Raw genomic sequence first — 12,733 nt, forward strand, 5'->3', positions numbered from 1 at the left:
TTCCTTCTTTGAATCTTTGACAATTTGTCATGGAATACATGCTTCAGCAATAAGTTACATCTTGGCCTCTATGAAAGTCTTTTTCATCAAACTGATCAAATTGGGCTATTGAGAAGTCAGCATTATCCAGTTTATCTTCAAGTCTTCAAAGGGAAAATAACAGTGTAAACAAAATTGCTGTCTGTAAATTCCCTTCATACGTATATTTGTGGTCAACTCATTGTGCCAACCACCCTGTGTCATTTTGGGGGAAGCACAGATCCTTTTCCTGTTCCCTGGCCTGTAAATTTCTATCAGTGTGTTTTAAAAATTGTCTGGTATGAAAATAATTGCCTATTTACCATCCATAAACTAAATGACATCCATAAATGAAAAAAATCATTTTAGATAGAAGAGTAAAGTAGAAGGAACACAAGAGTGAATAGATACTATGGGCATACAGAAAAGATAAAAAATTTTAAAAACTCTTAATAGCTACTCCTACCAATGAGAGGTTACTATCTTTCTCTCTCTCCCTTTCTCACAAGGAAAAGTTTTGACATTTCCACTTCCCAGAGTGCTGTTTTGTATATTCTATCCCTGGAACAAGTACCTGCTTTTCCTTTAATAGTCACTCCAAGCGTCACCTCTATTGGAAGATTTTCCCACCACCCAAGTCATACATGGTGTTTCTACTCTGTGCTTCTTTAACACCGTGAGCATAGAGATATCTCTTAAAGCATTTATCACACTTTCCTATAGTCATTACTCCTCTATTCTCTCTCGCACACTACACAGTAAAGTCCCTGAGTTGGAAATATCTTCTTAGTTGTCTCTATTCTTAGCATGCTGTATGGCATCAAGTAGGCCCACCAAAAATAATGCTTTCGAATGAATGAACAGACAAATGAAATACAGTCACCTTTCTAAATATTTGGGAAAACAATTTCTGAAAAGACAGTAAACAATAATAGGCACGGTTATTTCCATTAGTGAAAGTAATCACAAAAGGCCAATACTAAATGCATTGCAACAAGCAGGGATAGTAGGTTGACCTCATTAGAGAAGAACAGCATTGTGACTAGTGCACAAAAGAATTTGAACATCGAGTCTTGAGCTATTACATTTGACATTGGTGAGTCTTGTGTACAGAAGAGTACACAATGATGCACATTTTAAATTATGGGGAATGTGGTCTCACTCTGATTATTCCCCCTTTCCTTTGTATGAAAGAATGCTGACATCATTCAGCATTGTTAGTTTATATTGCTAGCTTAAATAGCTGGAAAGTTTCTCATTTTACAGGTGAGGAAATGGAGGCTCAAATGGTTAAAGTGAATTGCCCAAAGTGATTAAGCTGGTTAATCACTGAATTATGATGATAATTTTGTGTTCCATTATACAGCTCAATATTCTGTGTCATCAGTAGTAATGATTAACTTAAAACCATAAAGCCCTAAAGTACTGAGGTATTGTTCGGGGATTTTATTATAACCAATTTTAGCAACAAGCTCAGAACATATTTTCCTAGATCTCAAACTCCTACATAATGTTATTTGTAAATAGGAATTTTGTTAAGAATTAAAAAAATAAAACATATGCCAGGAAGATAATTAAAGCCTCTGGAAAAACAATTAACTGCTCTGAGGGATTCCAGTAATCATTTTGAAACATGGAAACTACTAAAGCCAGAAATTTTAGAAAGTGAAAATCCATGCCAATTTGCAGCTGTCACACTGAAAAGAATGCATAAAAAGAACAGGCTCCACTTGTTCAGCAGTTTCTTTCCAAATGAATGAATGAATGAATGAATGAATCGACATAGATTTAAATAATGGTAGAAAGAAAGATACATTCACTTGCTTATTCAGAAAATAATTATAAAAGCATCTACTATGTGTCAGGAATTATTTGTATATGTGGCTCACACTAGGGAACAGGACAAAATCGTTTCCCAAATGAAGTTTGGAGTTGAGTTTGGAAGACATCCAAGGAACAGAATGCAACACAGACATAAATTATACACTTGTCCCAACTGCCAGAAATGAAAAGTGAGGGTATTTTAAGAAAGTATAGCCCAGCCTGAAGGACTCAGGATGGCTTCCCTGAGAATGCGGCTTTCTGGCTGGAGCCCAAAGGCGACAAAAGAGTAAAGTTAACCAAGGAAGATGGAAGGAGAGATTTCCATGCAGAGGAAAAGGCCCTAAGCAAGAATGTGAAAAACCAGGAGAAGGCCAGTGTGGTGGACACTTGGAAACTTGGGGAAAAGGGGTGCAAAGGATGTCTGAAGCATCAGGAGGAGTGAGGTCCTTCAGTACCTTGTAGAGCATGTTAAGTACTTGGAATTTTCTTAAGATGCCACTGGTGGACTTAGAAGAAGGACAGCGATTATAAAAAATCTTTCTATATGCTGGGTGGAAAATGAACTGGAAAGGGTAAGAGGCTAGATGGCAGTGCATATCAAGGTGGAGATGTAGAGAAGTGCATCAGCTCAAAAGATATTTAGGAGAACTTGAAACTTAGTAGTAAGGTCTAGGGGAAAGGATATAGCAAGAGTGATTCCAGTGTTTCAAGCTTGGTGAACCATTTGGATGATGGTACTATTTACTGTGAGAGGGAAATTTGGTGAAGGAGTCTGAACTCAGTGTGGGGCATGTTGAGTTTGGAGGCACTTGTGGCATATCTAAATGAAGAGATCTATTAGGCAGTTGGACATGTATATCTGATGTTCAAAAAAGATGCCTAGGATGAAAGAGAATTCTGATTGATATTGGCATTTAGGTGATTATTGAAACTATGGAAATGAATGAAATTGTATAAAGAGAGAGTGTCATGAAAAAGAGAGGGATGCCCAGGACAAAGATCAGAACAGCTCTTTATTAAACTCAAGAGGGGTGGTGAAGGAGAATGGCCTGAGAAATAAGAACAAAACTAGTATTGTATCACAGAAACAAAGGGTAGAGAGTATTTCAACAAGAAATGAGTAAACAACTACTAGTTTCTTTTTTCTACTGTAACAAATTACCACAAGTATAGTGGCTTAAAGCAACAAAAATTTATTATGTTACATTTTCCCAGGTCAGAAGTCTGACGTGGATCTCAGTAGGCTAAAATGAGTGTGTCAGCAGGCTGCATTGCTTTCTGGAGGCTCCAGGGGAGAATCTGTTTCCTTGTCTTTTCCCTCATTCCTTGGCTCGTGGTCCCATTCCTCCATCTTCATGGCCAGCATGTAGCATTCCTCTGTGCCTTTCCTCCATAGTCACATTTCCCTCTCTAACCCCAGCCAGGAAAGACTCTCCACTTTTAAGTATGCATGTGATTAGATTGAACATGCCTGGATAATATGAAAATATCTCCAATATAAGCTCTTTAGCAGTAACCACATCTGTAATTTAATTCCCTTTTGCTGTGTAACATGGTCACAGGTTCTGGAGGATGTGGACATATTTGGCAGACCATTATTCTGCCTACCACAAAAACAACTATTTAGAACACTGCTGAGAGATCAGGGAAGGTTAAAACTAAAAGTTTTCCAATTGGATGTAGCACATGAAAGTAAAGAACAATTTCAGTGAATTGGAGATCATGAGGATGGGCTGAAAAAAGCTATGGAGAAAACAAGTCGATGTTTTTTTCAAGAAATCTATGAGTATGAGCAAGAAGACAGGTCTTGAAGCCCCATTTAAATATGAGTGGATGCTTAATATGACAAGGGGAATACTTTCCATATCTAGGGTTTACCTGGTTGAAGCAAGAATTCTACTCCCTAATTCCAAAGAGCCCCTAGTTCTATTCTTAAGATCGGAGGGAAAAGATCAAGGAAGTAACTAATACTAACAAATCAAAATAAAATTCAGAATATCCTTATTCACTGAGAAAATGAAACTAAAATAGATAGCAAATATATATTCACAAACTTGACGTTCATTTCATTTCTTTAAAGTTCCAATTACCATATGGTTTTAGATCCATGTGTTTCAGAGTGATTAATCATCTAATAAATGTGTCTCTAATAAGCATTTGCTAATAGCATGATGTTGGCAAAAATAACCTATTTCAAATCTGCTGCCTCTGAAGCCAAAGTCTTCAGAATAATATCTTTGCTGCTAGAGGCTGTGCTTAAAATGAGAATCAGTGCTAATCTGAAGGAACAAACAAATGAAATCAAAAAAGGAAAAAATACTCTTATATTTATAAATTATGGAAAACATAATCATAATAGTTAGCAATTATTGAGTGATTGTCTTGTTCCCAGTACTACTCTGAGAATTGTATATTAAGTAATTTCATCATTAAGTCTCCATTATGAGCTGGGGGAAATTACTGTCCCCACATTAAAAATGTGGAAACTAAGGCAGTACATGCCAGAGCTAGGTTTTGAATCTAAGCAATCTACAAATCTGAAACCAATAATAAAAATAGGTTACCTAGCACCCAGATACTACATATCATTGTACATATTTTACAGACATAAATCATTAAATTTTCATTACTGCCCTATGAGGTAGGCATTTTCACTCCATATTACAGATGGGGAACATGAGGCACAAATAAGTGAAGTCACACATGTAATAAGTGGCTGAGGCAGAATTCACACCCTGGCAGACTGGCTCCAGAGTCCCATTTCTCTATCCAAATAACTGAAAAGTGATGTTTCAGTAGACAAATTATTTCCTCAGACATTGCTGCACTTGCATTTTTTCAAGTATTTGAAATGAAAAAAAAATTAATTTTGATGGGCTAGTAAATTTTACCCATTGTGCATTCCACCTCACCTTCCTCATTATAAATGAAGGACTAGGTGATCTTTAAAGTTGCTTTCAGCTGCAAAATTCTGAGAACAAAATGCTTTCAGTATCATCTGACAAAATCTCTTCTCCTGATGACTCTTTATTGTTACGTTTTTACATGCTAGGATTAATGCTACATTTTAATTTTTGTAAATGATTATTGCTAACATTTACTGAGTACTTGCAAGGTGTCTCTACTTAGCTTAATCCTCACCCAAGCCCTGCTTTTAATTATGATTGCTCTCCCTATTTTACAGATGTGGAAACTGAGCCTGGAAAGGCTCAGAACCTTATTCAAGTCACACAACCAATAAATGGCAGAGCTGGGATCAAAACCAGAAAGCCTCACTCTGAAACTCTGAAGCCACATCTCCTTACCACTTTGTTTTAATTTTGTGGGCCCCAAATCAGAAACATAGAGTCACATTAGATTTAAGAAGATGTATTGTCTGGCTTATGAGTGTGAAATGAGGATGATTAAGCAGCATCCCTGCCTAAAAACATATTTTTCTAATCCACCTAAAAAATGATTTCCACAACTAGAACCTTTCCCTTGGGTTTTGCATTTGGAATCCAAAGGACCAACTTTGAATGTGACTAGAGGGAGCAGTTATTTAACCACTCATTCCCAGAGAACTGTAGACAGATTAGCCCAATTACAGCTGACAGACAGCAGCATGCTGAAGAAATAAACAGGGTGTCTGAATTATGGGCAAGGCTTTTAGAGTTTTGTTAATGACTGAGAAGAATTGGCAAGTTATCATTGGGCGTGGTGTATGTGTGTGTGTGAAACTGTGTAGGAGGTAGGCATTAGACTCTAAAGAAAGTATATTATAACAGGAGAAAAATAGTCAAGTTGAATGTAAGATGGTGTTAAAGAAAAAAATCTATCCCACAAATTGTCTGAATTCGGCCGTAAACTGAGGGGATTGAGGCTGTCCTCAGGCTTAGAAATTTTCTAAGAAATGCTTAGAAACATTGATGTCTTGGAAAATGACTGTAATAAAATCATGGGTTCAGAAGGCTTGTGAAATCATATAGCCTAACCTTTGGCCTCTGCACAATCCATGTGAGTTACCTCAGATAGCAGCCATTTTGGGGCCCATTTTTAAGGTCAGCCCAGATTGAGAGTCCACAGCCACCATTCCAGTGATTACCAGCACTTGCTATCAAGAGAACTGTTGCATATCTAAATCCTGCTACCTCACCTTAATCTCCAGTCTGTCCTCAAGAAAGATGGAAAGGAGTTATGCCACTATCCCCCTCAAAGACCTTAATATTCTTGGAACTGTCACTAAATCACCCCATAATCTCTCTTTCCAATGTGATACCTTTAGCTCCTTTAAACTCTTTTTAGAAATATGCCTGGTTTTCTTTCTGAACTGCACATCCGGCCAGTGTAGCAGAAGGCAACACATAAATTATGAGACTCAGTGTTTGTGCCATACTGTAAATGACCATCACTGTGTCACCAGGTAATGTCGATTAGGAAGTGAAGAAGTAAAAGTCTAGATCCACAATAGGACAGGTATTTTTGTGAATATCAAGGAATCCTCAAAGAAGTTAACATGCCTTGCAAATCTGTGGGAAAATTCCTTCGCTTATCTGGGCCCTAGTCTTAATAAAATGATAATATTCTCATAAAAATCTATGATGAGGATGAAACATGTATCAATTGAAACTGTTTAATATGTCATTAATGTTATGAATACCAGTCATGAATCACGAATCTTAAATCTGGGTCCATACACGTCAGTTATTAATGAAACATGATTACATTATTCATCTTAATCAATGCTTATGAATGTCGAATTTGTCTAACCCTTTCATGTGTTGTTCACAGAAATGTAACCTGGAATAGTTTAGCTATCCCAGATACACACTGCTCACCAGAACTAGAAGAAGGCTACCAGTGCCCACCAGGATTTAAATGCATGGACCTCGAAGATCTGGGACTTAGCAGGCAAGAGCTGGGCTACAGTGGCTTTAATGAGATAGGTCTGTCTTACTGGTAAAACACATTTTCAGTTTTTATTTTAAAATGTTTATGAAATGGAGACAATGGTTGTTTAGTTGATATCTCATGTTGAAACTGGATATGGTGTTATAAGAACCACAAATACATATTTTAATTCTATAGCTATACTGTAATATATTCTACTCTACAGTCTGCAGCCCACTGACTGTCTGTGTATATTCAGCAATATCTGTATAGAGTAAAATATCTCTAATTTCAGGCTATTTTGGTTCCTGGTTATAGCGTTTAAAAATATGTGTTTGTTGAGCAAGTTTTTGGGGGTTGGTGATTCAAAGATAAACAAGACTTGGTTTCTTTCCTCATAGAACCATACCCTACTAGGTGAGGTAAGTCTTAAATAACTGTCATATTAGGCAGTGGTGCATGTGTGACCGTTGAAAAGTACTCCTGGAACAGAAGGCAGCTAATAAAATATTTCATGAATATGCATCCTACTATATAATCAATGTCTGGGAAATGCTTATCCATCAATATGATATGCTAAAATGCATATGTATCTTCTTGGCTTATCCTATTAAGACCTGAAATGTGCCATTACACACAGTTATGAAAGAACTTAGTGTTTTTTTCATTTATTTGGCATGATTTTATTACAATTCTGTGCCAGTTGCACACATATTTCATTATTAAAGCAAAAAAAAACATGGAATTTAAACAATTATTTTTTCCAGGAGAATATTCATGAGTTTTTTTTTTAATCATTTTTCCTTAAAGTTTCAAGTCCCAGATGCATTTAAACAAGTTCTAGACACCTTTACCAAGGGCCTAAGAAAAAATCCTAGTGCTCTTTGGGAAACCAAATCTATTTTCTGACTTTCAAAGTGGTTTTACGCCTCAGTGGGGAAGCTGTATAATGGAGGCTTTAACAGCCAGGGAAGAGAGCATCAGCCCCTGTCTGTTCAGGATGGCAACTACTGTGAACCCAGCCAATGAACCTCCCAACATCCGAAAAAGTGGTCAATAAATTCTCATTCCCACACTGGCCATCATTCAGTTGCAGCTCCAGGATGGTGTTATGCAGGATGGCATATTGAGCTCCAGGCTAAGTATTGGAATTTCAGAAAGGGTATGTGAAGGTCTTGCATTGATTGAGGAATAGTCTCCTGATGCATGAACTAAATGACAATGTTACAGCCCATATACAGGATATAGTACTGAACTTTGGCTGCAAAGCACAAATAGTCAGTGTAGAAAAAACAAAATGAAATTTTGCAGATAACCTTGTTAAATTTTTAGTCTTATATTTTAATATGCCCTTCTACTGGAAACAAAGTATATTTCTAACATTGTAGTAAGATGATACTCTTTCCTCTCTTTTAGCCAATGATACCGTTTCCTATTTCACAGAGAAACTGGAAGCCAACAGGTGTGAAGCATTTCAATTTGCTGTACTCTCTTAAATTATCTGCCTTTGTAACCAGTCTTGCATCCTCCCCCTGCCTCAAAAACACAGAGGCCTCTTATGGACTATACCAAATGGCTTCCAGGGCTGAGCAGGAAATCACTGGGAGAGGAGATATATTGATTTGATAGACTGTGTTGAATGAGTTCTGGTAATATTTTTAGCTGGGGCACAGACTACAATACATGGCTTGTCAGAGACTGCAGTCCTTTCTTTTAGGGGTTAACTGGTATACCCACATCTTATATGAACAGCAGCCAGCACCCAGGGGCTAGGCTGACCTTGCTCAAGAAACCTCCACTCCTTTTATGTCAAATTGCTAAATAAAAACACATCTTGACCATTTAAATGCAGTAATTGTGCCCAATTTCAAAAGGCTGCATTATATTCAAGTTGCTTCATCTTTCTTCCTTGTGACTTGTAATGGCTTCAACTAATTTAGGGTAAAATCTCTCTTTCAGAGAGAAAGTCTTACAGAGAGCATTGGCTTGAGAGGGAATTGTCCTGGAGGCAATAGGACCCTGCTAAAGCAATTATCTTACTGTAGCTGCACTGTTTATTTGCACATTTATCTCCCAAGGATTTAAAATCCTTGAAAACAGGAAGGCTGTCTTTTCATCTTCATGTCTCCTGGGCCTAGCGCTAGGCCTGGCTCACAAGGAGACCTCTATAAATATTTACTAATTGACTGAACAAAGTTTATGTGCTTTTGAATTCATTGGTAACTAGTCAAGACTGTGCTGGGAGGTAGAGCCATAGTAGAAAATTAAGTTGTTTCCTTGCTGTTCTTTACTCTGATTTTGTCTGTTTTTGTTGGCGGTAATTACTATTCCTCATGGCTTCCCTTCTATGCAAGCATAATTGGGTCTGTTTGCTTCTTTTTCTCAAATGAGGACTGAATTTATCATCATGGTACAACTAAGAGTTAGATAGTGAAATGTTGACTTGGTACTATAATCAAAAACTTTAAAAATGATCACGATAATGTAGGTTAGAAATGATAGCTACTTTCTGATGTTGTATTATCTCTGCACATACACAAACTACAGAGTTTTAGGACATTATTTTTAAAGTTATTTTTAAAACAAAAGACAATGTTTCCCTCAAAATGAGAGAAAGAAGTGATTTTATCAGACATTGTAGTCGTCTCTTTAAGCATGCAGTTGAATTTAAGATGCAATTAGGTGCCTAATTGTGCATATAAATTGGCCAATGTACTGGTATATGTAAGTAATCATTATTAATTAAAAGGAATCAGATTTCTTTTTCTCTTTTTGTTACTAATCAAATTACCATTGAATTTCAACTCACTTATAACCTTCATTTATAAATAGCTTTATGTCTTATTAAAATTTAATAGTAATGATGTTGAAAACTCAATTTTAAAAATATATTAAAAACAAAAGTCATTTAGTAGAAAAATTAAAGTCCCTGTTGTAAAGTTACAGAGTAAAGGCATCTTTGCCACATTGTTTTGTTCAAGTCAGCAGAACATCAAAGAGACTGAGAAATAGAAATGCAAATTCCATCTTTGAGGACACTTAGAAAAACCTCCAACTATAAACCACAACATTATAGGACCAAGTATTTGATAGTTCAGGGAACAGAAAACTTCCTGAAAGGATTCTGGCTACTGTGAATCCCAGACAGAGCCAGCAAAATACTGGTATTCTAAAATAATTGATGGGCCTGGAAGAACAGAACAGTCCACTATGTGAGACAAAGAATCCAAGTTTGTTTTGTGATAAGTATGTTTGTATATGTACGTGAAGCAAATATCTTTTTCTTCCCTATCTTATCCCCTTATCAAATGACATAAGCTATATTAGCTTCGCATCAAAGTATTTAAGTTATAGGATACCACATTTAAGAGTAAATGTTACCTAAGGACTTGCACCCTATTCTGCAGAGAGTTAGTGTGTTTCTGGTTGTACACAGGACAGTTGAGTATTGCTAGGTGAAACCATAAATTATTGTTTTTATTTACAGATTAAGTATGGTTTAAGGAGATGTGTATGGCTGCCAAGTTGATGAGGGGTGGACTGTGATGGTTAGGTTCGTGTGTTGACTTGGCCAGGTGATAGTGCCCATTTGTTTAGTCAAGCAAGCATTGGCCTGATTGTTACTGTGAGGATATTTCATGAACTTAAATCATCAGTAAGTTGATCACATCTATGGCTGATTACGTCTACAATCAACTGAGGAGATTGTCTTCAGCAATGAGAAATGTCTCTTCCAATCAGTTGAAGGCTCTAAAAGGAGAAGTGACAATTTCAATAGTCAGAAGAGAGAAATTCCATCTCTACTTTAGCCAGCCAGATTTTCCTTGAGAATTCATTGAGGACCTTCATCAGAGTTCCCAGCTTGCAGCCTGCGTTATGGATTTGGACTTGTGCATTCCCACAGTCACATGAGACAATTCTTATGAAATCTCATAATATTTACAGATATCTCCTGTCAGTTCTCTCTTCCTAGAGAACCCTGACTAATACAAATAACACTTTGACAGAAAAATAGCACTGAGACATATCTTAATAAAGTTGCTAGAATTCAAGGCCGAAGTTAGCATAGTTTGGGTATCAAGAAACAGTGATAAAGTCAGCTCTAAGAGGGAGAAATCAGGGAGGTCTGTCTTCAAGTAAATAAACAACTTAGGATATAATGACATAATGCCTACAAAGACCATAGGGAAAGAAGGTGTCAAACTGTTTTGAATACTTTACAAGAGGCAAGAACTTACACTACATTTCACATGAAATCTCCTTGAAGAAACTCAGCCAGTCAAGAGATGAAGGAAGGAAATTCATCTTTCAAAGTGACTGTCCTGAGCCTGGTATCTATTTGATGTAAGAGCAAAGATAATACAACTGTGGGTTTTAGAAAATATAATATAAATATTATAAGTTATTAATATCTAGAAGAGAATGAAAGAGAAATAAGGAGGTAGTGTAATGATGTTGATGGCCATAATGTTTATACTTAGCAATAAAAATGAGCACCATTTATACAATACATGAAACATATTATGGAGGTATATGCATATTTGCCATATGAATGCATTACAAAGTCAAATATTAATTACTATAAAATAGCTCAAAATAATTTTAGCTGTGATCATGCCCCAGAAAATCATTTCCATGAGTAAAAGTAATGAAATCAAGTTTTCTTAAATCTTGATTTTATTTTTCAAAAGAAATGTAATGTGTGATATGTTTTTAAAATTTGAAGAATTGAATGTTCTTTGCTATAATATACTTGAAAAGAATGTAAGCAGATGACTCCTTATGGTTGAGTTCTGCTCAGAGGACAGAGGTTTAAAGTAATAGCCCTGGGGTTTGGATCATGGCTCTGCTATACACTAGTGTGGTGATCTGGAGAAAAATCATTAACCTTTCTTGCCTCAACTTCCTCATCTGTGAAATGGGGTAAGTGATAGACCTACCACATGGGTTTTGTGGGGAGTTAGTAAGAAACTATACTGAGGACAGTGTCTAGCACAGATAAAACACACAATGGGCTAGAAATTAGAGCCACAATGGAAAAAATGAATTGCTTCTTTTCTGCGATTTAAAAAAAAAACAAAAAACAACTTTATAAGGGAAGGCAGGACATGGAAGCTAGACTAACACACCAGTGTCTGACATTGTTTCCTTTTGCTTGTGGCAGTTTATTAGTCAGGACATTTAGGATTCCACAGCAAGAAAGAGTGGAGTGGAAGGAGACAGGGGTTCTTAATGTTGTCTTAAGCCCATATTAACCCACTATCCCAAATTTTATTTACTTCTAATGAATGTATAGAATTCTAGAGGGCAAATTTTTGGTGCTATTTGGTCTTCATTCATCAATTTCTCCTCTCTTGCTACTCTCAAAAATGTCCTCTCTTCTGTGCTTTATCTTTCTCTTTAGAATCTTATCTACCTTTAGCCAAGGCCATTGAATTTTCTAGTTTCATTAAATCTCTTAATTATATTTGCTCCTGTGTATTTGAATTGATGGCCCCTGGGTTTGAGCTGCTCCTTTCTTTTAGCAGCCTTGCAACAGGCTCTCCTTCCACAGAGGCTAAGAAAAGTGCCTGTTGGGGCATTGAGCCTAAGCTCAATTAACTAGCTTATGAACTTAAGATATTTCACCTCTCATGCTCCAAACCCACTGAGGAATTTACACTATTGAAAAAAAAAATTGAAGATCACAAAACCTGTTCAGCAGACCTTCAGATTCCATGATTATCATTAGCATGTGGGGAATAATCTTGAAGTGAAAAGGTTTGGGGATAGGTGAAAAGCAAAAAATCGCACCACAGAGATGAAACCAAAAAAATCATGACTTACCATATCTGGAAATTTCCTCCTATTTCCATTTTCCAAGCATTACCCCACTTTCAGTCTCTCACTTCTTCTGTGTTATCCCATGCTTTACAAACATGTGGAACACTCAACCTGAGACAAAAGAGAAGTCATTGTGATTTTCTGTAACAGCACTGAAAAATGAAATTACAGGAATTTAGAGTTCTAAAAGATGATGCAA

The 12,733-nt window shown here is 36.5% G+C and overlaps 1 protein-coding gene across 3 annotated transcripts in view; it reads left to right on the forward strand.

The window, feature by feature from the left end:
- The window catches only part of NALCN (sodium leak channel, non-selective), a 373,030-nt gene that overhangs the window by 84,200 nt on the left and 276,097 nt on the right, over positions 1 to 12,733 (forward strand). For all 3 annotated transcript variants that reach the window (XM_037800332.1, XM_037800333.1, XM_037800334.1), the window contains exon 7: positions 6,613 to 6,767. In XM_037800332.1, the coding sequence (XP_037656260.1) occupies positions 6,613 to 6,767 (155 nt within the window). The remainder of the gene's footprint in view (positions 1 to 6,612; positions 6,768 to 12,733) is intronic.

This window comes from Choloepus didactylus, chromosome 12, assembly GCF_015220235.1.
Source record: "Choloepus didactylus isolate mChoDid1 chromosome 12, mChoDid1.pri, whole genome shotgun sequence".
NCBI classification, from domain to species: Eukaryota; Metazoa; Chordata; class Mammalia; order Pilosa; family Megalonychidae; genus Choloepus; species Choloepus didactylus.